This window comes from Oryza sativa, chromosome 12, assembly GCF_034140825.1.
Source record: "Oryza sativa Japonica Group chromosome 12, ASM3414082v1".
NCBI lineage: Eukaryota > Viridiplantae > Streptophyta > Magnoliopsida > Poales > Poaceae > Oryza > Oryza sativa.
Genome location: NC_089046.1, coordinates 21,244,930 through 21,266,700, shown reverse-complemented (window position 1 = coordinate 21,266,700; position 21,771 = coordinate 21,244,930). Strand labels below are relative to the sequence as shown.

Sequence of the window (21,771 nt, the reverse complement as noted above, 5' to 3'; positions counted from 1 at the left end):
AACTCCAGACGTCATCGTTGGTACGTTCCTCGTTCATTCCATCCCTGCTACCATTTTGTTCGACTCTGGAGCTTCCCACTCGTTTATATCTGTGCCATTCGTGGGGAGAAATCAGTTGGGGGTAGAAAGGCTTAGAAACCCTCTGCTTATCACCACCCCTGGAGGGGTTATGACAGCAAAGTATTATAGCCCTGCCGTCCCTATAGAAATTCAGGGGATTCCTTTTCCCTCGGATCTGATTCTGCTAGACACCAAGAATTTGGATGTGATTCTTGGGATGAATTGGTTGGCTCAATTCCAAGGAGTAGTGGATTGCGCGAGGCGCACTGTCACCCTGTACCGAGGGCCAGAACAACCGGTTGTTTTCTTTGCACCTCCAACCTCTGTCAGAAGTTCAGAACTGCAGCAGATAGGTCTGTCAGAAATCCCCATAGTCAGAGAGTTCGGAGACGTGTTTCCGGAAGAACTACCTGGTATGCCGCCCAAGCGAGAGATTGAGTTCCGGATAGATCTTGCTCCAGGAACCACTCCTCTGTACAAGCGACCCTACCGTATGGCAGCAAATGAACTGGCCGAAGTAAAGAAACAGTTGGAAGAGTTGAAAGAAAAGGGGTACATACGTCCGAGTACTTCCCCATGGGGTGCTCCTGTGATTTTTGTAGAGAAGAAAGACAAGACGAAGAGGATGTGCGTCGACTACAGAGCTCTCAATGAAGTCACCATCAAAAACAAGTACCCTCTTCCCCGGATCGATGATCTGTTCGATCAACTCAAAGGTGCCACTGTATTCTCCAAGATTGATCTCCGTTCCGGATATCACCAACTACGTATTCGTGAAGAAGATATTCCGAAGACCGCATTCACTACGCGATATGGGCTGTATGAATTCACGGTGATGTCGTTCGGCTTGACCAATGCTCCTGCCTTCTTCATGAACTTGATGAACAAAGTGTTCATGGAATACTTGGATAAGTTCGTTGTGGTTTTCATCGATGACATTCTGATATACTCACAATCAGAGGAAGACCATCAGCACCATCTCCGTCTGGTGTTGGGAAAGTTGCGGGAACATCAATTGTATGCCAAGCTTAGCAAGTGTGAGTTCGGGTTGTCCGAAGTCAAATTCTTAGGACACGTGATATCTGCTAAAGGAGTTGCTGTGGATCCCGAAACAGTGACCGCCGTCACCGATTGGAAGCAACCCAAGACAGTCACTCAGATTCGCAGTTTCTTGGGTTTGGCAGGATACTACCGGAGGTTCATCGAGAACTTCTCCAAAATCGCTCGACCCATGACACAGTTGTTGAAGAAAGAAGAGAAGTTTGTGTGGAGCCCGCAATGCGAGAAGGCGTTCCAAACTCTCAAAGAAAAGCTGGTTTCCTCGCCAGTGTTAATCTTGCCGGATACTCGCAAGGATTTCATGGTGTACTGTGATGCTTCGCGCCAAGGATTGGGGTGCGTGCTCATACAGGACGGTCATGTGGTAGCCTATGCTTCACGCCAGCTACGACCTCATGAAGGCAACTACCCTACACATGACTTGGAGTTAGCAGCGGTGGTTCATGCTCTAAAAATCTGGCGGCACTATCTCATTGGGAACCGCTGTGAAATATATACTGATCATAAGAGTTTGAAATACATCTTCACCCAGTCGGATCTGAATCTTCGGCAAAGGAGATGGTTAGAACTCATCAAGGACTATGATGTGGGAATACACTATCATCCTGGTAAGGCCAACGTGGTTGCCGACGCTCTAAGTCGAAAGAGCCATTGCAACACTCTCAACGTCCGAGGCATTCCACCCGAGCTTAATCAACAGATGGAAGCCCTGAACCTAAGCATAGTTGGTCGCGGATTCTTGGCTGCGTTGGAAGCCAAGCCCACCTTGCTCGATCAAATCCGCGAGGCTCAGAAGAATGATCCGGACATGCATGGACTCCTCAAGAATATGAAACAGGGTAAAGCCGCTGGTTTCACAGAGGATGAACACGGAACCTTATGGAACGGAAAGCGGGTATGCGTTCCGGATAGCAGAGAACTTAAACAGCTGATACTTCAGGAAGCTCACGAAAGTCCTTATTCCATTCACCCGGGCAGTACCAAGATGTACTTAGACTTGAAGGAGAAATACTGGTGGGTCAGCATGAAGCGGGAAATTGCAGAGTTTGTGGCTCTATGTGATGTGTGCCAGCGTGTCAAGGCAGGACACCAGCGACCGGCCGGACTTCTCCAACCTCTCCAAGTGCCGGAGTGGAAATGGGATGAAATTGGGATGGATTTCATCACCGGACTTCCAAAAACCCAAGGTGGGTATGATTCTATATGGGTAATAGTGGATCGATTAACCAAGGTAGCTCGATTCATTCCTGTGAAGACCACCTATGGAGGGAATAAACTAGCGGAGCTCTACTTCGCTAGGATCGTGAGTCTCCATGGTATTCCCAAGAAAATCGTATCTGATAGGGGAAGCCAATTCACCTCTCACTTTTGGAAGAAGCTCCAAGAAGAGCTGGGTACTCGATTGAATTTCAGCACCGCCTATCACCCGCAGACAGATGGACAGACCGAGCGTCTAAATCAGATCCTAGAAGATATGCTCCGCGCATGTGTCCTAGATTTCGGGAAGACCTGGGATAAGAGTCTCCCCTATGCCGAGTTCTCCTACAATAACAGCTACCAGGCCAGCATACAAATGGCACCCTATGAAGCGTTGTATGGGCGCAAATGCCGAACACCACTACTGTGGGACCAAGTTGGAGAAAGCCAAGTGTTCGGGACTGATATCCTGAGAGAAGCTGAAGCTAAAGTCAGAATCATTCGGGATAATCTAAAGGTGGCACAGTCTCGGCAGAAAAGTTATGCAGATAACCGTCGCCGTGATCTGGAATTCGCAGTGGATGACTTTGTGTATCTTCGGGTCACGCCATTGCGAGGTGTGCACAGGTTTCAAACGAAAGGGAAGCTTGCACCTCGGTATGTGGGTCCCTTTCGTATCACTGCTCGACGCGGAGAAGTTGCTTACCAGCTGGAGTTGCCCGCCTCCTTGGGTAACGTGCATGATGTGTTCCATGTGTCGCAACTCAAGAAATGTCTCCGAGTGCCATCCGAGCAGGCCGACTCAGAGCAAATTGAAGTTCGCGAAGATTTGACCTATGTGGAGAGGCCAGTGAAAATCCTGGACACCATGGAGCGCAGGACCAGGAACCGAGTAATCCGTTTTTGCAAGGTCCAGTGGAGCAACCACGCCGAAGAAGAAGCTACTTGGGAGCGCGAAGACGAGCTGAAGGCAGCCCATCCCGATCTCTTCGCCAGTTCTTCCGAATCTCGGGGTCGAGATTCCGTTTAAGGGGGGTAGGTTTGTCGCGTCCCAAATCGACTCTAAAATCTATCCTCAAAATTGTGCAAAAGAATAAGTAAAATTCATTGTGAAAGCCTCCAACAATTAAAATGTGCAAAGATAAAAGTCAAATGAGGCTTGGAGGATTTTTGTATATTTCCTAAAAGCCTAAAATACTTAAATAAATTTTAGTGGAATTTTCAGAGCACAAATAATAATTGAAAAGAAATAAACAAAGTTAAAAAGGTTTTATAAAAAGAAAACCCTAAAAGAAGTCTTTTCCCCCTCCTCCTCCCTTCTTGGGCCGGCTCGGCCCATTCCCTCCCTCTCTCTCTCTCTCCCCCCGGCCCATCGGCTCCCCGCGCGCGCGCGCGCCGCTGACAGGCGGGCCCGCCCGCCACTCTCGCCGACGGGTGGGGCCCACCTGTCATCTCCCTCCTCCCGCCGCGCCGCCGCCCGCCCGTGCCCTAGCGCCGCCGCCGCCGCGGATTCCGCCGCATCCCGTCGTCTCCGCGCGCATTAAAGAGAGGGGAATCATTCCCCGCAATCCCCTCTCCCGATTCCCCCTCTTTCCCCTCTCTCTCTCCCTCGGATTCGCTCGGAATCAACCCCGCAAACCTCGCCGGCGTATTCAATGGAGCCGAGATCTCCGCGCCCGTTTCCTCTCTCTCCGGCCGCACTCTCTCCCTCCCGTTGCTATATAATTGCTCCCCGAGCTCCGCTCTTCCGTTTCCGCCGCTCGCCGCTCGCTCTCGCCGTCGGATCCGTGCTCGCGCCGTGCTCCTCTCTCTCCGCCGTCGCCGCCGACCTCCGTTTCGCCGCCGTCGTCGCTCCGGTCCTCCTCCCGACTCGGCGCCACCTCCATCGGCTTCGCCGAGTGGTTGCCGACCCCGTCCGCCGCTCCGCTTCGCCCGCCGACCGCCGGAGCACCGTCGTCATCGTCATCCCGAGCCGCGCCGCCGTCTTCCTCCGCTCCGGCCGCCATTCTCGTCGTCGTCGTTGTCCCGGGGTGAGCCGAAGACCGCCGTTCGTTTCCCCCTTCCCTCCTCTCTCTCGGGTGCCACTCCGCCGCGCCGTTGGTTGCCGGCGGCGACCATCGGGGCGCGGGTGCGCGCCGCTCCCGTCGGCCGCGCCGGCGAGGCCGCCCTCGGGCGCGCCCTCGCGGCTGCCAAGTGGGCCCGGCCGTCAGCCGCCCGCGCCCGTGGGTGCGGCTGACGCGCGGGACCCACGGCGCCGACCGCCGCCAGCCGCGTGCGCCCGGTCCACCGTGGACCGAGCGGCTGACGCGTGGGCCCCACTTCCCGTGGACCCGGTCCGCGCGCCCGCCCCTCGGCTGACGCAATAAATAGGATTTTTAATTGAAAAATAAATGAAGAAATTCGCAAATATCCATTTAAAGAGCATATAAACTTCAAATGGCCATATCTTGGCCATTTGAACTCGGAATTGGACCGTTCAAGTCTCTAATTTTTCCTTAAGATGTAAAGAACCCATTTTTGTGCTTTGTTTCTGCTGTTATGTGGAGTTATTTAGTGTTAAAGCCTTTTTCTTTTCCGTTGGTCGTGTAGACGCTGCAGCTTCGGAAGATCCGCTCTTCGTGGAAGTCGAAGCCGTCGATTGGGAAAACGAGCAAGGCAAGACACATCATCTTGATCATATTGAATCCCATTTTATAAAATTATGTTGATTTAAATTATTGCATTATCGCTTTATTTAAATTCCCGCGTTATCACTGTTTTACTTAGCCATGCCTATTTACCTTTGTTATGACCATATTATTATTGTCATTGTTATTATTATTACCTTGTTCACCCTAGATTAAACAAAACCTCAACTAGTGGGTACTCTATTCATGGTTCCACTAGTATGAATTTAGGTAGAAGCTTCGCTGATTAATTAGGCAACATTAGGTGGTTTTATAACTTTAGACTTTGGGTATTCTCTTATCATTTGGACACTTTGGAATGGTTGGCTTATGTTGGAATTGGACACACACCTCTCTTCCTCTTTCAAAACCCCTAAAACCTGTTTTCGGTGGGGTTTGGGTGCATGCCAGTTGTGGGAAGTAGCACCCCGGCCACTATAAGGACTAAAGCTCGGGCCTCTGTTGCAAAGCACTACCGTACTTCCACATGTCTAATGGGTAAGGCTTAGTTTGTGGCTCAGTCTAGTCATAAACAAAAGTACACGGATTGGAGATGGATGAAGTCGGGCGTCGATGGACATTCTCCAGGGCAAATGAAGGCTACACGAGCTGCGGCCCGGTAGTCGAGATGTCATACGGCGGAGGGTTGGTGCCCAATGCTAGGGGCTCAGTTCTGCCTGCCTGTCCCGGGTATCCCGGCCGTAGGTAGGATTGGGTCGGTACTCTTGTCTAAGGCTAGGATGGGTTGGACTCTATGTCACGTCTTCCGTCCGTATACCGTGGTGGTATGTGGCACGTGGCAACACGTGAGGAAGATGTGTCTTGTGGGTAAAGATGTACACCTCTGATCAGAGTAAATCTATTCGAATAGCCGAGCCCTCGGATATGGGCAAGCCTAGCAATGTACCCAAGTCAGTGTTTTAATTCTTAAAATTTGCTCAACAACTAAAATATGGAATGGTTGGCCTGGGTTGGCTTGGGACGAGCTGGAACCCAGGTCGGGTTGCCAGTTCGGTCCGAATCATCGTAGGCCTTGGGTTAAGGCAGGTTCGTGAGGGTTCACGGCCTTGATTAATAATATTGTGTAGTTCTAAGATCGTGTTTACAAAATAGCCCTGAGCAACTAAATGTCTTTTAAATGCTGTTTACTGCAAAACTTAATCCCTATATTATTATTCCCTTGTACTCCCTTGCATTTATTCTGCATTTGTGGGTGTGTCTTGTTGAGTACGGTGGTTGTACTCAGTCTTGCTCAATTTTTCCCAAGTCCAGAAGAGGAGCTCCTTGAAGATGAAGGCTTTGGTGTCTAGCTCGTGCCTGCCGTCAAGCGCCTGTGGTCGTCGCCCTAGTCTTCCGCTGTTTTTCGTTGTCTTTGAGTGTGCTGGGCCTTCGTTGCCCATGTAATAATTCTATTTACGCTTCCGCTTGTTAAACTCTGAATTGTATCAACTTTTGGTGTACCTTGCCTCCTGGGACAAGGAATAATACACGCACGTCAGGAACGCCTGTTGGGTGATTTCCGGTCGTGACAATATCCTCCCATACAATGGAAAGGAGTCGTCGATAGGCACACTACCTTCTCCAAGGCGGTGCACCCATCTCTTCGAGAAAGAAGAACAAGAAAAACAAGAGTAGTATTTCTCCCCGAAGGGAACAAGATAGGTGCCATCAAACAACGAGGGGTTTCACGGTCGTGAGCTCCATTCCAATTCAACAGATTGGTGAAACAACCTAGAAAACCATTGTCCCCTCAAACCGGTAATAACTTGTCCCATTTCTGCATCCGTTAATGATTTAAGAACCGTTCGTTGAGACCTCAAAAGATAAGAAAACTGTCCCTTTTTGTCTTGCCTCGATAAAACAATGAATGGGTAAAGCCGAATTGATCTGACCAACCAAACATGGGATCTTTTGTTTGATACTCAACACATGAGAATCTAGGAGGATACTGATTGGCGCTCAAGAATGGCGTAGTTAATGTTATGATTTGCCAGCATTCTCAGCTGCTGATTCTCAGGCTGATTCTACTTGGTTGGTAGAAAATCTACTTATCCAGGAACAGGCGACGGAACATACGAAGGACACACGTCCTACGAAGCAATATGAGATTCTCAAAACAGGGAAGGCTACGGATACACATGGGGCTAGGCTAACAAGTATCTTCGTTTGACCCTGGATTGTTTCATTCCACCCTTCCCTCTTCTAACTAGTCTTCTCTTATCCACGAACGGATAGAACTCTGATCCTCTTTAGCCCCGAGAAAGGAAGATGAGCTAGGGCAAAGAGATGGCAATACTTACTTAATAGGTATTATGAAGGGGGAAATCAAGCTTTATTTCTCTTTATAGTGAAGCTAGCCTCTTAGGCGCAGTGTCAGACATCTTAGCTATGTAGGGAATAGCGGTCAGTGCTGCTTGATTGAGTCTTTGTCTTGCAGTTGCAGGAGTGATGTCAAACCTCTTGCTTGAGTTGTCTGTATTGGAAGTCGTGTAAGCGGCTTCTTCCGCCTTCCGGGTCTAGTACGTATGAAAAGATGTCAGCGTCGTGGCGATTGCCTTTCCTGGTGGTGAAGGATTCTATTCCCGAGCGGCTAAGGTCCAATCCGGTATTCTATTTCGTCTGTGCGAGCATTAAAACCAACCATTTCCGACGTCAAGATCAATAGGAAGAAAAGGGAGTCTTTTTCTGTCTTGAAGGTTTTATTTTAAATCCAAATCGAAATGCCTAAACTTGATAAATTGACTTATTTCTCACAATTCTTCTGGTTCTGCCTTCTCCTAGTAAGTAGCTCACGAGGAATGGGGGGACAGATTCCCTCAATCTCGAGATACGAACGTATCGTGTCAAAATTTATTGGCAAATTTTTCTTCAGTGGTTTGTGGACCGATAGACCTTACCTTATTTTTATTTTTATTTCCCTCATTTTTTTGGGACTTTATATTGTCAGAAGGAGGAGGGAGGCTTTTTCCTCTACTCTAATTGGATCCTTCTCTGGTTTGTTTTCGTTTTTTTTTGTGGAAGGCCCAGAGGTTGCTTCCGCTATGGAGAACCCACCAGGGCCTGGGCCTAGTGAAGCGGGTCCTTCCGGATCCGCTGCGGGCAAGTCAGCTGAAGCCTCTACTCCGTCGTCCTCTTTTTTCAATGGGCTTTCGGGCCAGATACCCGCACCGGATTCCCCCGGGGAAGAGGTGCCGCAAGGGGAACAGCCCCGTTTTGACCCTTATTCAATTCCGGAAGTTCCCCTGGAACACGTATTCGGGGCTGTTCCAGATCGGGGAGAGCCATCCACAAGCCACACCCCGCCGAACCCTGAACCTCAACTTGGAGAAGAAAATGCCGGGCCATCAAACCACCAAATTCAACATGATGTTATAAGAAGCAGACTTGAAACTTGAACTCCCCAAAGGGAAGTAAGCGACGATGAGATAGACTCAATCATTTTTATTAAGAAAGATATTATCGATCGCATGGCCCAATTAGACCCGGACCGGGATGGATTCTGGAATGAGCAAAAGGACCACTTAGTCGCTCATGGAATCCTCAATAAGGGTAAAGAGTATACCTTACAGGGACTGATAAACCTTTCTAAAAAATTGGAAAAATCCGGTACTAGCTGTAATGTATTCAATAAAATAAAGAAGAATGACCGTAAATCATTTCGAAAGAACTACGAAAGCAACCCTGATCTTTCTTCTATGAAGAAAGTACGTAGGCACTCCTCAGCGAGGACGCGGGTTTTAAAGTAGGTTCTACACATTCGAGAAGACCCAGGCGGATTGGAGTGGTTGTGCGCCGGGGCAATCTCTGCTTGCATTTCGCATTGGAATTTCTTGACTAGCCCGAATAGATGGACTCGTTCGTTCGGTCGGGCGGGGCAAATCTCTAAAGTGGAATTCGTGAAAAGGTACCACACTCAAATCACATATGATATTATGTCAAACAAATCAACTAGCTAAAAAGCTAGGAATTTATGTAGAAGTCTGGGCTGGTCAGAGTTCAACTCACTACTCGGGCTCCTTTTCAGTTAAGGATGCAAGGGAGACTTCCATGTCTGGGGCTGACAGCTTTCGTGTACTGAATTTCTATGAGATTCTCTTGTCCGCGGGAACAAAAAGCTAGTAAATTCAGTACACGAAATTAGGATATTCTAGACAACGAAAAGCTAAACAAAGAAAGGAATGACAATGAGTGTGGAAAATCCATCTACACAAATCCACTCACTACGAGGAGGTAATCAATCTTATGCTCAGGCAATTCATTCGTATAAATCACTACTCGGGGTGTAGAGGAAGGAAATCAGGGGAATCCCCGGTATTAAAGTAGACAGATCAAGACTAGTAGGAAAGGATACTCCACGCACTAGAGCTTTGTCTGGTCAAAGTGCTCATTCTAAGGTTCAATGCGCCGCAGAACGAGTGCTATTCCTTTTATGAAATTACACCGGGAAGGAATTGAGCAAGCCAAGTCATTTAACTCACTCCACTTAAGATTGAACAACCCCAGTCAGTGTTGGTTTTGGGGTAAAGAAAACTATGATAGCTAGCTAATTCAAGAAATTCTATTCCATGAAATTCTTCCTCCGGACAAGAAAGAGTGCGGCATCAAAATATGAAATGAAAAACTAAATAAACTAAAAATCTCTCCTCTCAGTAAATTCGTCTATTCGACTAGGAAATTGAAGACAAAGGAATTTGGAATTACAAGACGGATATCAGCTTGCTACTTCTGACTTTGACTTTCAATAGGGAGGTCAAAAACTAGCACTTTTTTCGAGGAGTGATCATGGTTTGACTTCGATATATTCCGGGAAGATGGCTTGAAGCTAATAGCAAAGTCTATTTCGACTAGCTTGTGGTACTAGCTAGGAAATTCCCTAACCTCGATATGAACAACTTACTCAACTCAACAGAGTAGCAAATGCCCAAGAAAGCCCGAGTCAATCTATTTGGAAATCCAATCTATTTTCTCGTATTCGTGTGGGAAATCAAGCTATTCTAGTTGAAATTCACCAGAAGAAATGCACGCACTTCAATATGCCAAAATTGCAAAGGAAAATCCTTCGATTAACAGTGGAATTCAACCAAGAAATGAAAAGGTATATATAGGAAATGCACTCCAACCACCAACCAATAAGTGATTCCGGGCAATCAATTCTATCCGCGAGTTGTGGAAGTGTTTCATTTGCCTCCGAACTGAAGTCAATCTTTTCCAAAAAAGGTTTAGTAAATGCACATCCTCGCCGCTCGGCTCCTCCCTCATTGCCCATAGTCCCTAAAGTCTGTATGTCTCTTGTCTCTTTGAGACCGGGGATTTCCCAACTGTTCCTTCCCTTACACCCTAATCTTAATACCCCTGTTACCCGCCTGTAGGCGGATCCTACCAACCAAAATAAAGTGACCGAAAGACACAATTGCATCGGTCCAATGAGACATGGAAGCACCAGTAGATATTGAAAGAAAAACTATTGATCGGTATTATTGTTGTAGTTCTTTGTTCCTTTCGTCGATGAAAGTACAACCACCCATTTTCCACACTTTTTCATATTGACTTAAGTCAGCGAATTACCCGCGGCGAGGAGGAGAGATTAGAACTCCTGGATTGAAAAACTTTTTCTTCTCCTTGCTAATTGCCTACTCAACACTTGAACATTGGTGTGTTTCACATTCAACTCTATCTAGCCAAATATCATAGCTAGCCCAATGCATTTCCTCGTCGTAGTGAAGTGAGGGAAGGAATTTACTAGCTTAACTAACAATACCAGGCTTGTCCGCCGTACTTCCTATATATAGTATTGAATTTACTAGAGCATATTTTACTAAGTGGTGTGTGTAGTTTTTACATTTCCTACGCTTTTCGTATCAATTCCTCCCTCTTTCCTCTTTCAACACTTTGGCCCTTTTATCATATAATTGAATTGAATTGTCTTGGCATTTAGCATTTGCTCTCTTCTGGGACCTAAAGAAAGTGAGTGCCTGTAGCGATGAGTGCCAGCTTTTTCATAGATTGACTTGGGTGTTGCATCTCTTTTTCCAACTCGGATTTACCATTGGCTTGTCGTCCTCTCTTACCTGACCCTGTCCTATAGAAAGTAGTGTGTAGTATGCTTAAAAAAAAGCAAGTTTAAATATAACCCGCAAAAATGAAAGCTCGCTTTGATTGAGTACTCTTCTTGGCTTGTTCAGTTCTTCTCATCTGCCTCGGTAACTAGGTGCTTTTAAGCTACTCTTGTTGGCAATTTCCTTTGGTTTGATAGTCGGATCTTATCTTTTTTTTAAGAAATCAAGCCTTCCTCCTTAGCCTTGAACAGCCACCGCCCCTGGCATCTCCTCTGTAAACTGGATCTCTTCTCTTAGGTTAAACAACCGAATCTCCTAGCTCTCGATCAAACCCTTATCCCAATCGACATCCGGAAAGGTCGAAATCGTCCGATTTTAGCATGAAAGGCGATATTAATCGTTCAATTTCATTCACTCGCAGATCAGCTTCCAGGTCTGCTTCGGCCAATGGTGCTGTTTGAAGCTTTCTTTCTAAGGAACCAAAAGAGGTGGGTAAGACAAGCTATAGAGATGTTCCACAAACATCTTACTTGAAGCTCTGTTTCGAGTGCACTAAGCGAAGAGGCAAGTGATGAGTACAAAACATGGAAAGGTCAGTATAGCTTGAATGAACTACGTAGTAAGGTTTAGTACTAAGCATGATTAAGTCACGGTAACTAAGTACCGGTAACGTTTAATAGATAGAAGTAAGTAACAAGTACCGGTTTAGCACATATGGGTCACATAGGCATACCGATAGGATAATAGGCTTGTACGCAAGGTCAAGTATAGGCTAGAGAGAAAGACCGGTATATGTTTATGTTGAGAAGAAATGCATTGTTTGATTTCCGAAGCAAATAAAGGCGCGCAGCGAAAGGCATGCATGTTTCATTTGCAGGTGCTGCCGGTCCAGGGCTCTTCGGCTGAGCTTACTAAATAAAAGAAAGCACGGCCTGGTTTATGGGAATCGTAAATAGACGAAGTGGTGTTTTTTCCTTTCCTTGAGGATCTATGCTTTTCATGGCTCTCTTTCTAACGTGGATGACAGGTTTCAAATAGTGGATCAGTTTCTTAATAGCCTTTTCTAAGTGCTTTTCGTTGCCTTCTTCTTATCTTTATGTACCCAGGAAAAAGAGAAGAATCTTCACCATTACCATCACCAGTATCACCTCCAATGGTTGGCGTCCCTTTAATTGTCATTTAGTAGTAGATAGGTTTGTTGAGGACATAATCTCCCGGCCTTATTCATGCATGATAAAGGTAGCCTTTCATAGTCCAAAGCCTTTGTGTGCTTTTGTATTGAACTCTTTTCTACAACGTTGAAGGATTGCCTTACGGGATTAGCAATGGCTTAATAAAAGGATTAAAAAAGGGCTTCTCTTAGGTCCCATACTAGATGACCACCCGGAACTGGATGTACTCGTACTAGAACATTTGGTGATTACCCACCGGGACTTCCTACTAAGTATTTGACACTTCCATCAAGAAGAAAACTATAAAGTACTCAATCAATGCGAATAGCAGGAATGGTACTTGCAAAAAAAACATATAGGACCAGAGAAATGGGAACGAGGCTGACCTATCCAGGTAGTGAAGTCTACCTATGCTAAAGAGCAAGTTCAATATTTGGTTCGAGTAGCCAGCCTATTTTCAGGAGTGGCTTATTATAGTATTATTAAAAATCATACGAACAAAGAAAGCCTATTTTAGGAGTCCACCATATCAAGGGAAAGGGAGATCAGGCTTGGCCTTCGCTTTGCTTATTCATCTTTCTTTCTTTGCTTTTGAATGACTTGATGGGTCTGGATAATAACAAGAAGAGTCAAGGTAGCGAAAGTAGCTATACTCTAGTAGCTGGCGGGGCTAGTGGTGAAGGAAATCAAATGGCAGAGAAGACACGGATTCAGACTTCTTTTTTCAAATAGCCCTTGGTGGTATGCAGATTCATTGAACGAAGAAGGCAGTCTTGCTTCCTCACGAACAAGATCGGAGCACCCAAGGTTAGGCACTCGATTGGATGTTCCCGTACGTACTCTAGAAGCAAGATCGCGGGACGTCCCTATAACACATCGCTGACGTCCTCAAGGCTTTCGTTGTCGAAGAGTGAAAGATCTCACAAGTCCTCCATACGTCAGTTTCTATTCCAGCCCAGCAACGAAGTGCCCGTCGGTCTGCAACATTCCCTGGTACAATGCTAGGAATATGCAGTCACAGATAAGTCAAGAATAAGTGAGTATGTACGAGTCAACTCATAGGTTTAGTAGGGCTACTAGAAAGAGGAGCTTGGGACAGAGCTATACAGGACTGCTTCTTGCTACTCCAAGAGATAACACCGCTACCAAGCCAAAATGCGTATCCCGATGTCGACTTGCGTTCATCTGGACCCAAAATAACCAAAAAGTTCCAGAGGCATCTTCCATTCATTTCGATTTTGGTCTTTCTGCACCATATTTAGATCTTCCCTTTCTACGATCCGGAATTCCCAGTAAATCCTTGACTCCTCGAATACGATGGGATTTCACACCTGGCGAATCTTTCACTCTACCTCCTCTGACTAAGACTATAGAATGTTCCTGCGAATTATGACCTTCGCCTGGAATGTGAGCAAATATATCATGTCGATTGCTCAACCGTACTTTTGCTATCTTACGTAGAGCTGAATTAGGTTTTTTCGGTGTTCTCGTCGAAACACGCAGGCATACTCCTTGCTTTTGGGGACATTGATCCGAAGCTCGAGTACGGTCCGTGCGCTGTTTTTCTTCTCTACCATGACGAATCAATTGATTTTTTGTAGGCATCCCTCTTTCCTATGTCCTTCCCCCCTTTGCCCTTTCACTAGTGGTTACTCCCGATCCGAAGCACCCCTTTTCCATTCATAGAGAAATCCAATCGTCAAAATCAATAAAAAGGCCATCATGGACCAAGATCCAAACAGATCAATCTTGTTAGGAGGTACTGCCCAAGGAAAAAAAAAGGTGACTTCCAGATCAGGGATAATAAATAAAATAGGAACCGGATAAAATCGTATATCGAAACGACTTCTGGCATCACCGGAGGGATCGAAACCACATTCGTAGGCCGACAATTTTTCTGGATAGGTCGAACTATTGGAAGCAAATGGAAAAGGAACACCGAGTGGAATCAAAGAAACTAGCGGACTGATCACTAAGTAGATACAAATAGGTGCAAATTCCGACAAAAATGCACTTTCATAGCCGTTTATCGCTAAATCTATCCGTATTCCCTGAAGAACTGTGGCGCTTTCATAGCCGTTTCTCGCGTTGTAAACACCAAAAAAAATGTTGTCCATGAATTCACTTTCTTCATTCAATTGAGCTATAAAATCTTTCCATAACTCTTCGCGGGATTGGCCCCCCAAAAAAAGTGATAGCGGCGACTCAATCTTGTCCTTTGGGGCCGGGGGAACGGCAGCACTGAATGCACAAATAGATGGAATAGCAGCAAATAGCATATTTCTTCTATCCTTCTTATCCGTTGAACTAAATCTCATCATAGGGTAACTATATCCTTTTAAAGCTCTGCTCCCAAAACAAACGGGAGACTTTTTCGTTTTGTGGCCGTGGCGTTGGGTTTTCCAACGAAAAACAAGAACATTCTTTCATGAACTTTCATGACACTTTATCATTCGGAACCCTCTCCGTATTAGTAAGCCCACACCTTCGTAACCCAAGGACCGACGAACAGAAATTGAAACAACGCAACCGTACTATCTATTTACGATAATTTGATTGCTGACAACATCACGCTTCTCTTTCTTATTCTTATTTATATAACTGTCACTTTACCGGGCCGGAAAAGTGACACCGTCACGTCTCAGAGTCGTATGCCTGGAACAAGAAGGGTCGTCGTACAATTTCGGCGATTCAAAAAAAGAAGGAGGCGAGCTCCCTATCCCTCTTTGTCTTTCCACTTCCCTCGTTCAGGAACAAACACTTCGCCAAATTCTTTTGAGTCCCGGCCCGGTTTTTCCCCACTAACCAATTACGTTACGACCACTGAACAAACTTGGTTGACGAACATGGTTTATGCGCTGCTAATCTAGCGGCTTGTCGAGCATTTGACAAACTCACACCATCCATTTCAAATGGGATTTGTCCCGTGGACACACGAGCAATCCAACCCGTAGGATTTCCTTTTCCTCTTCCCATTCGAACTTCTGCGGGTTTCCCCGTAATAGGAAGATCTGCGAGAACTCTTACCCATATCTTACAATTTCTTCGGAATTGTCCGCTCATAGCACGATGGAATTGCCCGATTGTAGCCCGACGCGCTGCTTCAATGGCTCGATATGAAAGACGACCAGCTCTACAACTTTTGGTGCCATATCTTCCAAAACCAAGTTGTGTACCATCCGGTTCGCAACCCCTACTACATCTGCATTTACTATATTTACTATATTTCGTACGTTTCGGATATAGCACGTCCCTTCTTATTTTGACTATATGAGATCCGCACTTTGACACCTGAAATTCCGTTACGAGTGGATACTTCCGCAAGAGCATAATCGATTTTCTGGTTAAATACATTACAAGATGTTTTTCCATACTTTCCGCATTCAGTTCTAGCTATTTCCGCACCCCCTAATCGACCAGAACAACAAATACGTATCCCCTCCACCCCTTTTGGCATTATTAATGGAATATCCTTCACTATTTGACTAAAAATGGAACGAAATGAGATTGGATTGTTCCCCAGTTGAAAAGAGATGTCTTGAGCAATCAGAGAAGCACTTTGATAAACAGATTTGATCTTTACCGACTCAATTAAGGTATTAGTGTTTGTTCTATTAGACAAAAAAGATCGCATTTTTTGCACTTCGTTCAAATAAGAGTTGTACCCGTACGGAATTATCCTCTTTCTCAGTATGATCTCTATCATCATCTCTATTCCCTTTATCAATTTGCCTATCCTACCTAGGTAGATGAATTTCTCTATCAATTCCATTACCTTATCCTTACCCATGAGGTTCCTACATTTGATCCTTAATTGACCTAGGAGTTGTTCCCGGGCATACTCAAAAAATGGGTTATTATACACCCCAACCCCATCCCTTGGAAAAAAAAAGGTAGCACCGAAGAAAGGAAAGAGCGAGATGGTGGTTTTTGTTGTTCCCGCGAAGCGAAGATCATTCGCTTGGTGAATGAAGTGGATCAACCTCTTTTTGGCTCGGGCCAAACACTTTTTCTCGCTGGTCGAGCTTTCTACAAAAAAAGCGATGCGAGAGCGTATTCTCTTATCTAAGCTTCCTCCCTTCGCTCCCCCCATCGTAGATGGTTCAGCCACACCCGGTGCCACGAAATGATTGAGAACTACGACGGGGTCGAAATGCATTTTGTTCTTTGTATTAAAAAAGTATTGCATGACCGAATAATTCAAGGAGGGGCGCACAGCGGGGAGGGTCCTTTTTAGTAGATGACTCGTCGGGCCGTCATTTTCTATCAGGAAGGCTATGTCATTTACAACCCCGGCGTATTTCGGATGCTTGAAGGCCCCGCTCACCCGAAGTGATTTAGAAAAATTCTTCTTTCTCGATGGTGATCGGTCATGGTATCCATAACGTTGCATCTTTTTCGGCCAAATCCTGATTTCGTTTTGCTTCTCCCGGTCGATCGACTCGACTCTTTTCCCTGCCCCCCGGCCTCTCACTTCGTTTCGTTCTTCCTCTGTACCCTCGCTTGAATGAAGACACCCGATCGGCCCGACTTTCCCAAATGCCCACCACCGGCCCTTATCCTTTCCGGGTCTTGATTTGTCGCGTCGTTTTAGTCGTAGTGGTCGACGGGGAAGAAAGAAATGAATGAATGTCCTTTTGGGAAAATGTAGAATAATACACCTACCGAGACGAAAGCCAAAGGTGAGTATCGTAGGTGGACGTATCGAACTGAAATAAGATCTAAGATTGACATCTTGATACAATGATTTACCATAATAATAAATAGAGTCAATGGTGACAGAGCCGTGGGAAGAGCCGCTTCTTTTTTGCGGCGGGGGCTTCCATTCACCAGCGCAGACTACATACACGTGCTCTCTGAACCGTGCTAGATAGTCACCCATCACACGGCTCTCAAACCCAACCTGTGGTGGATCCCGGGGGACAAAGCAAAGTCAAAGCGCTTGATCCTTTGCCCCATACTTTTAGATCTTCCTCCCCAACAAGCAACGGGTTGAGCGCACTAGCGCGAAAGCGTTAGCACGCGCATCCGTTTTCTTGCTCCGATCAAGCAGCAACGCAGCTCGTGATAGGCTTAGCTTAAGCCGCTAACGTTCGGTTCGGATAAGTAAAGTCCCTTCGGTTGGTTCGCTCAGGTGGTCTTCCCTTATTTTCCCTAACGTTCAGAGTTGTTCTGGTTTGAGAAAGGAGCACCGCCAAGTCCACTAGGGGCGCCCTGAATGAATAAGAAATGGACAGCTGAGGTCAGGCTTGCATGAAAAAAGAAGATAATAAGTTAGATGTCGATTACACACCTGAGGTTGGTAAGAACTGAGGGACAATGCCCCCCTCACTGGGCCCATCAGCGAAGCAACTGCTACTTAATCGGGCGGTTTGCTTTCGTGCAAGGCCCCCGCTGCTGGAACAGGCGGTTGGCATTTTCAAGTAAACGCCCCGCCCCAGAAGGACGCCCTCGCTCTATTGGCAAAACGCTTTGAAAGAAGAACGTATCGCCAAGGCCCCGACCGGCCGGCCCGCCCCCTTTCTTTGCCCGCCGGCCGCCTAGCTCGTTATTCTTTGAGATCTGGATAGAGTCTCGCTTCGGGGCGGGGGAAGCAGCAAGCGTAGGCTAAAAAGGCAATAGTCTAACGTTGGGGTAGGGCGCGCCAAAACAACTGGGGGCCCCGGAGGGGTCAGTACAAAAGTACTATATTCTTTCCACTTACTTTCATTGGCTAGCTGCCTTTTGTAGCGCGCGTACTCTGATCCTCTTCTACGAATCTACAACTCTCTTTACTGAGCGAGACTTCATCTATATCCCTAAAAGTGGATTTTTATTCCCATTTTTTCTTTGAATGACAGCTTCAACTTGGCTCTACCTTAGAGAGGGTTTTCGGTTTTAATCAAGATAGGGTCAGGGGCGCGTCGGAACGGTAGCTGCTTAGTCTCATCCGAGAGTCCAATCTCTTTGTACTGTGCTTTTGTGTCTTTGAATAAAAAAGAAAGAAGGGGGTCGATTTAGGCTCCTTCCCTTCCACTGCATAGCTGCGCTATCAGGTACTACGAGCCCTCTGCCCCACGCATCTAACCAGCTCGCGTGGTTCGCCGGTTCCACCGAAAACTCTCATTTGTTGAAGCGGAGCATAGTGCGGCGCCGAGCGAGAAAGGTCTCTTTTTTCGGTTTATTCACTGATCTGAAATGAAACTTAGCACTTGTTTTTTATTGATTCCTGGGGCTAGGCGTTCGCAGAATCAGTCTATCCGAACCGCAGACGCACTTTTCAGATCAGTGACGGCCTCTCCAGCGGAGCTGGGCGCCGGGGCCCTGGATGCGCTAGCGATCGGCACATTAGGGGAGTACTTGCCCGGGTTTCTCGGCCTGGTATCCTTATCCTCGCGTTCATGATATCTACATTCAACTGTGCCCCGGAGACACGGTCGAAGCACGCCCGCCCCGTGTGCGTCTTTCACGACATGCTCTGGTCCCGGGTTTCTTCCTGTGGTCTTCTAGCGTTAGAAGAAGTCGTGTCCGTCCCGGACATCTGCAACGTCCTCTCACGCCTTTTTTTGGGGGGACAAACAAAGATCAGGAAAAGACGGACCGAACCCATTCGGTGACTTTCGCGGTCGCCCTCACTGAACCGACTTGGATCTGAACTACGATTCAGATCAAGTCTTACCGAAATTGGATTTCCTTTTCGTGCCATATGTCGCTTAGACTTTACTTTTTCCCCTTTCTGTCCTTTCCTCTATTTGTTCGATAGGGTCTTCGTTCTATTCTAATTCTAAACCCATTGTCGTCCACAGTTTCCTTGTCGACGCGAAGGGGCAAGCAGCCCCCAAACAAAGAACTCATACCGCGGTTGTGGCTTGAAGGCCGCATGCAAGTTCTTCAATATTTAGAGAGTATGTGTTAGTACGAGATCGCGCTATCAACTTATTTAATCTTTCTCGATGATTTAAGACAAAATTGTATCCCTTAGGAACCGTACATGCACCTTTGTTTGGATGCCGATCGAATATTGTTACAATACGAAATACTTGAAGGCCACACGCAATTGACTCACCTACATTTTATGCTCCCGCCCTTTTGTAGACTCAGCCTCTGCCTCTGGGGAAGTGCTCACATCAACTCCAATTTGGATGGAGCTTCTCGATGGGTTAGAGCGTTTGCGAACCAAAAATGGGAAAAACCCATCCTCCAAAGTGACAGTGTGCAAATCGGTATCTAAACAAACTATAGTGAAGTGAGCCAGGACAATAAGACAATAGGTCTCATGGGCCAAGCCTGCTATCAGGCAGTGAGTGGGAATCAATCCTGAAAGAGAGAAGGTCTAGTGCTCTCTGAAAATATTTGATTCGCCGAAAAATTGGCTTTATCAGACCAATCCATGTTCAGGAGCCTTCCATCAAAAGTCAGTGGTCTAGGCCGCTTTCCTTGACTTTGAGTTGGATCTCATTCTTCTTCCCGGCACAAAAAGAGGGTAGACTTCATCCGAGACACATGGGTTCTTTTGCTTCCTTCAAAGAACTCGTCTTTGAGCCTCTAAAAAGATGGGCATAGTATCCCAGCCACCTAGACCACCTAAAAGGAAGGAATTGGTCTTTGGCTTTGAGTGATCCAATCATTGGTGAATGGGTTCAGTAAGGTAGAAGGAAAGGGCCCCTCTCGACCTGGGAAATTCACAGCAGGAAAGACTGGCGCCGATCAGCGAAAGCGAACCCTTCAGTACATCGCATTCAGCCCTCCCTCAAAATCCCCATTTGTTTTATTGAGGAATCACTCTTGATCCTCTAAAGGCTCTTCCCCGTCTATAACTCAAAGTCCATCTGTCTCTCGTGGAAGCGCTTTAGAGTGCCTAGAAGATCCAGCAAACGGAGGTGCCAATGCTGTCCCAAGACCAGATCACGGTAGGTAGCTGCTTTAAAGAGGTTGGGAGACAGACTGGTGAACAATCTTCTTCTTGTTTTCTCCGACCTAGAGCACTCTTTTTTCAATCGTACGAAGAAACTCCGTGAAAAACCCAGCTATCACTCCTATGAGACGGCTAACTCCCAACTCCCGATACATTCTTTAGAGTCGACCAAAGGAAAGGACTCGTTGGTTTGGACATAGTTTCTTTGTTCCTGTGTTTCTGTTTTGCTCTCCCCCTTTTTTCACTTAGTTTAGTTAGAATGGATGGAAAGAGAACTTCCTTCAGCCTTTTTGTTGCCTGGTTCGGTCTCTCTGAGTGGAATAAGTGGGTCCTTCTTCTTTTTCCTGACTGATGAAGGTCGAAACTGAAGATCGAATCAAGCGGAGTCTGGATTCCTATGTTCGTACCAACTCAAATGATTGATGAATTGGATCTTGAGTATGCTCACTTCGCTACTCAGCAAGGGTGAAAGAATGACAAAGAGACTGACATCACAGAGGATGGGAAGGACCCAATCGCCTGCCTCTTTCTTGGTCCACCCCCTGGTGGGTACTTTTTAGCTCACAACACGAGATAGGCAGATATGTGACATAGTCTCATTGCTTTCATTGACAACAAGACTCTCTTCCTGATTGGTCTGTGCAGGATCTCCTTCCCTATGAGACTCTTGCTTCCCTTTGAAAGAGGCAGACCCCTACTTCAATTGTCATCTGACGACTCTTCCCCAGCTGTGGACTCAGACCTCTCACAACCAAAAAAAAGAAAAGAAAAAGCAAACGAATCCGAATATAACCAATCTATCGCCTTTGATGACTCGTTGACAGCCTCCTCAACCCAAGCTTCCATCTCCTGCTCCAGACATCGGCGCTTGCCCGCGCCAGTCCATGAAAGGTGGATGAAGGTGAGTTTGACTACGAACTCGAGGATGCTGGGAACGATCTCTTTTCGGGCTCCCGTCGAGAGGCCCTCTTCCTCCCTTTTTCTGAATCTGGGAGAGAGGCAAAAGAGAAGTCCAGAGAGACCTCGACTCTTTCAGGGAAAGGAGGGGGATCGAATGCGAGATGGAGTCCCTGCCGAATGGAATGGACATCCTTGGGGACAGCTGTGTAAGACTGAATTTACCATAAAATTGGACGGAAAAACAACTACAAAGATCACAAGAAACCCAGCTCAAAGTGAATGGAGAGAGAACCCCTGTGCCTTGGAAGGATCTGAAGCTGTTCGGACACTCATAGACAAGTGAACTCCAATCCAGGATCCCTCGAAAAGTGAAGTGAACTAGCCAGGTAGAACAGTCAGGTTAGGAAAAGAGTCTTTCATGTCAAGGTGAACATAGACAGACAAGGTTAGTTTGTTTTCCTTAATTCTCAGAGAGAAGACTCGTTGCTGGAACCGAGAGCACTGGCGATTGCTTTCTTTCTGACCTTCAGCCGAGAAATTCCATACCTTCCACCGACTTCTTTTGTGTGTGGCCAGAACGTGATGCTTTCCAATGCCGAGTACTTTTCTTCACAATGTATGAAGCCCGTAAAACCGAAATCGATCCAAACAAGCAACGGATTGAGCGCACTAGCGCGAAAGCGTTAGCACGCGCATCCGTTTTCTTGCTGGCCGAGTTAATAAAAAAGAAATCTCTCATAATTAGGGATGAAGCACCAATGACACAC

General features: G+C 46.5%; 1 protein-coding gene across 1 annotated transcript; it reads right to left on the bottom strand.

The window, feature by feature from the left end:
- Positions 1–14,778: 14,778 nt before the first annotated feature.
- Positions 14,779–19,215, bottom strand: LOC112937435 (small ribosomal subunit protein uS3m-like). Its single transcript, XM_066306533.1, is given in 2 exon segments — positions 14,779–16,993; positions 16,995–19,215. Coding segments are annotated over 2 exon segments (1,605 nt in total). The 5' UTR covers positions 17,037–19,215; the 3' UTR covers positions 14,779–15,430.
- Between the last annotated feature and the right edge of the window lie 2,556 nt (positions 19,216–21,771).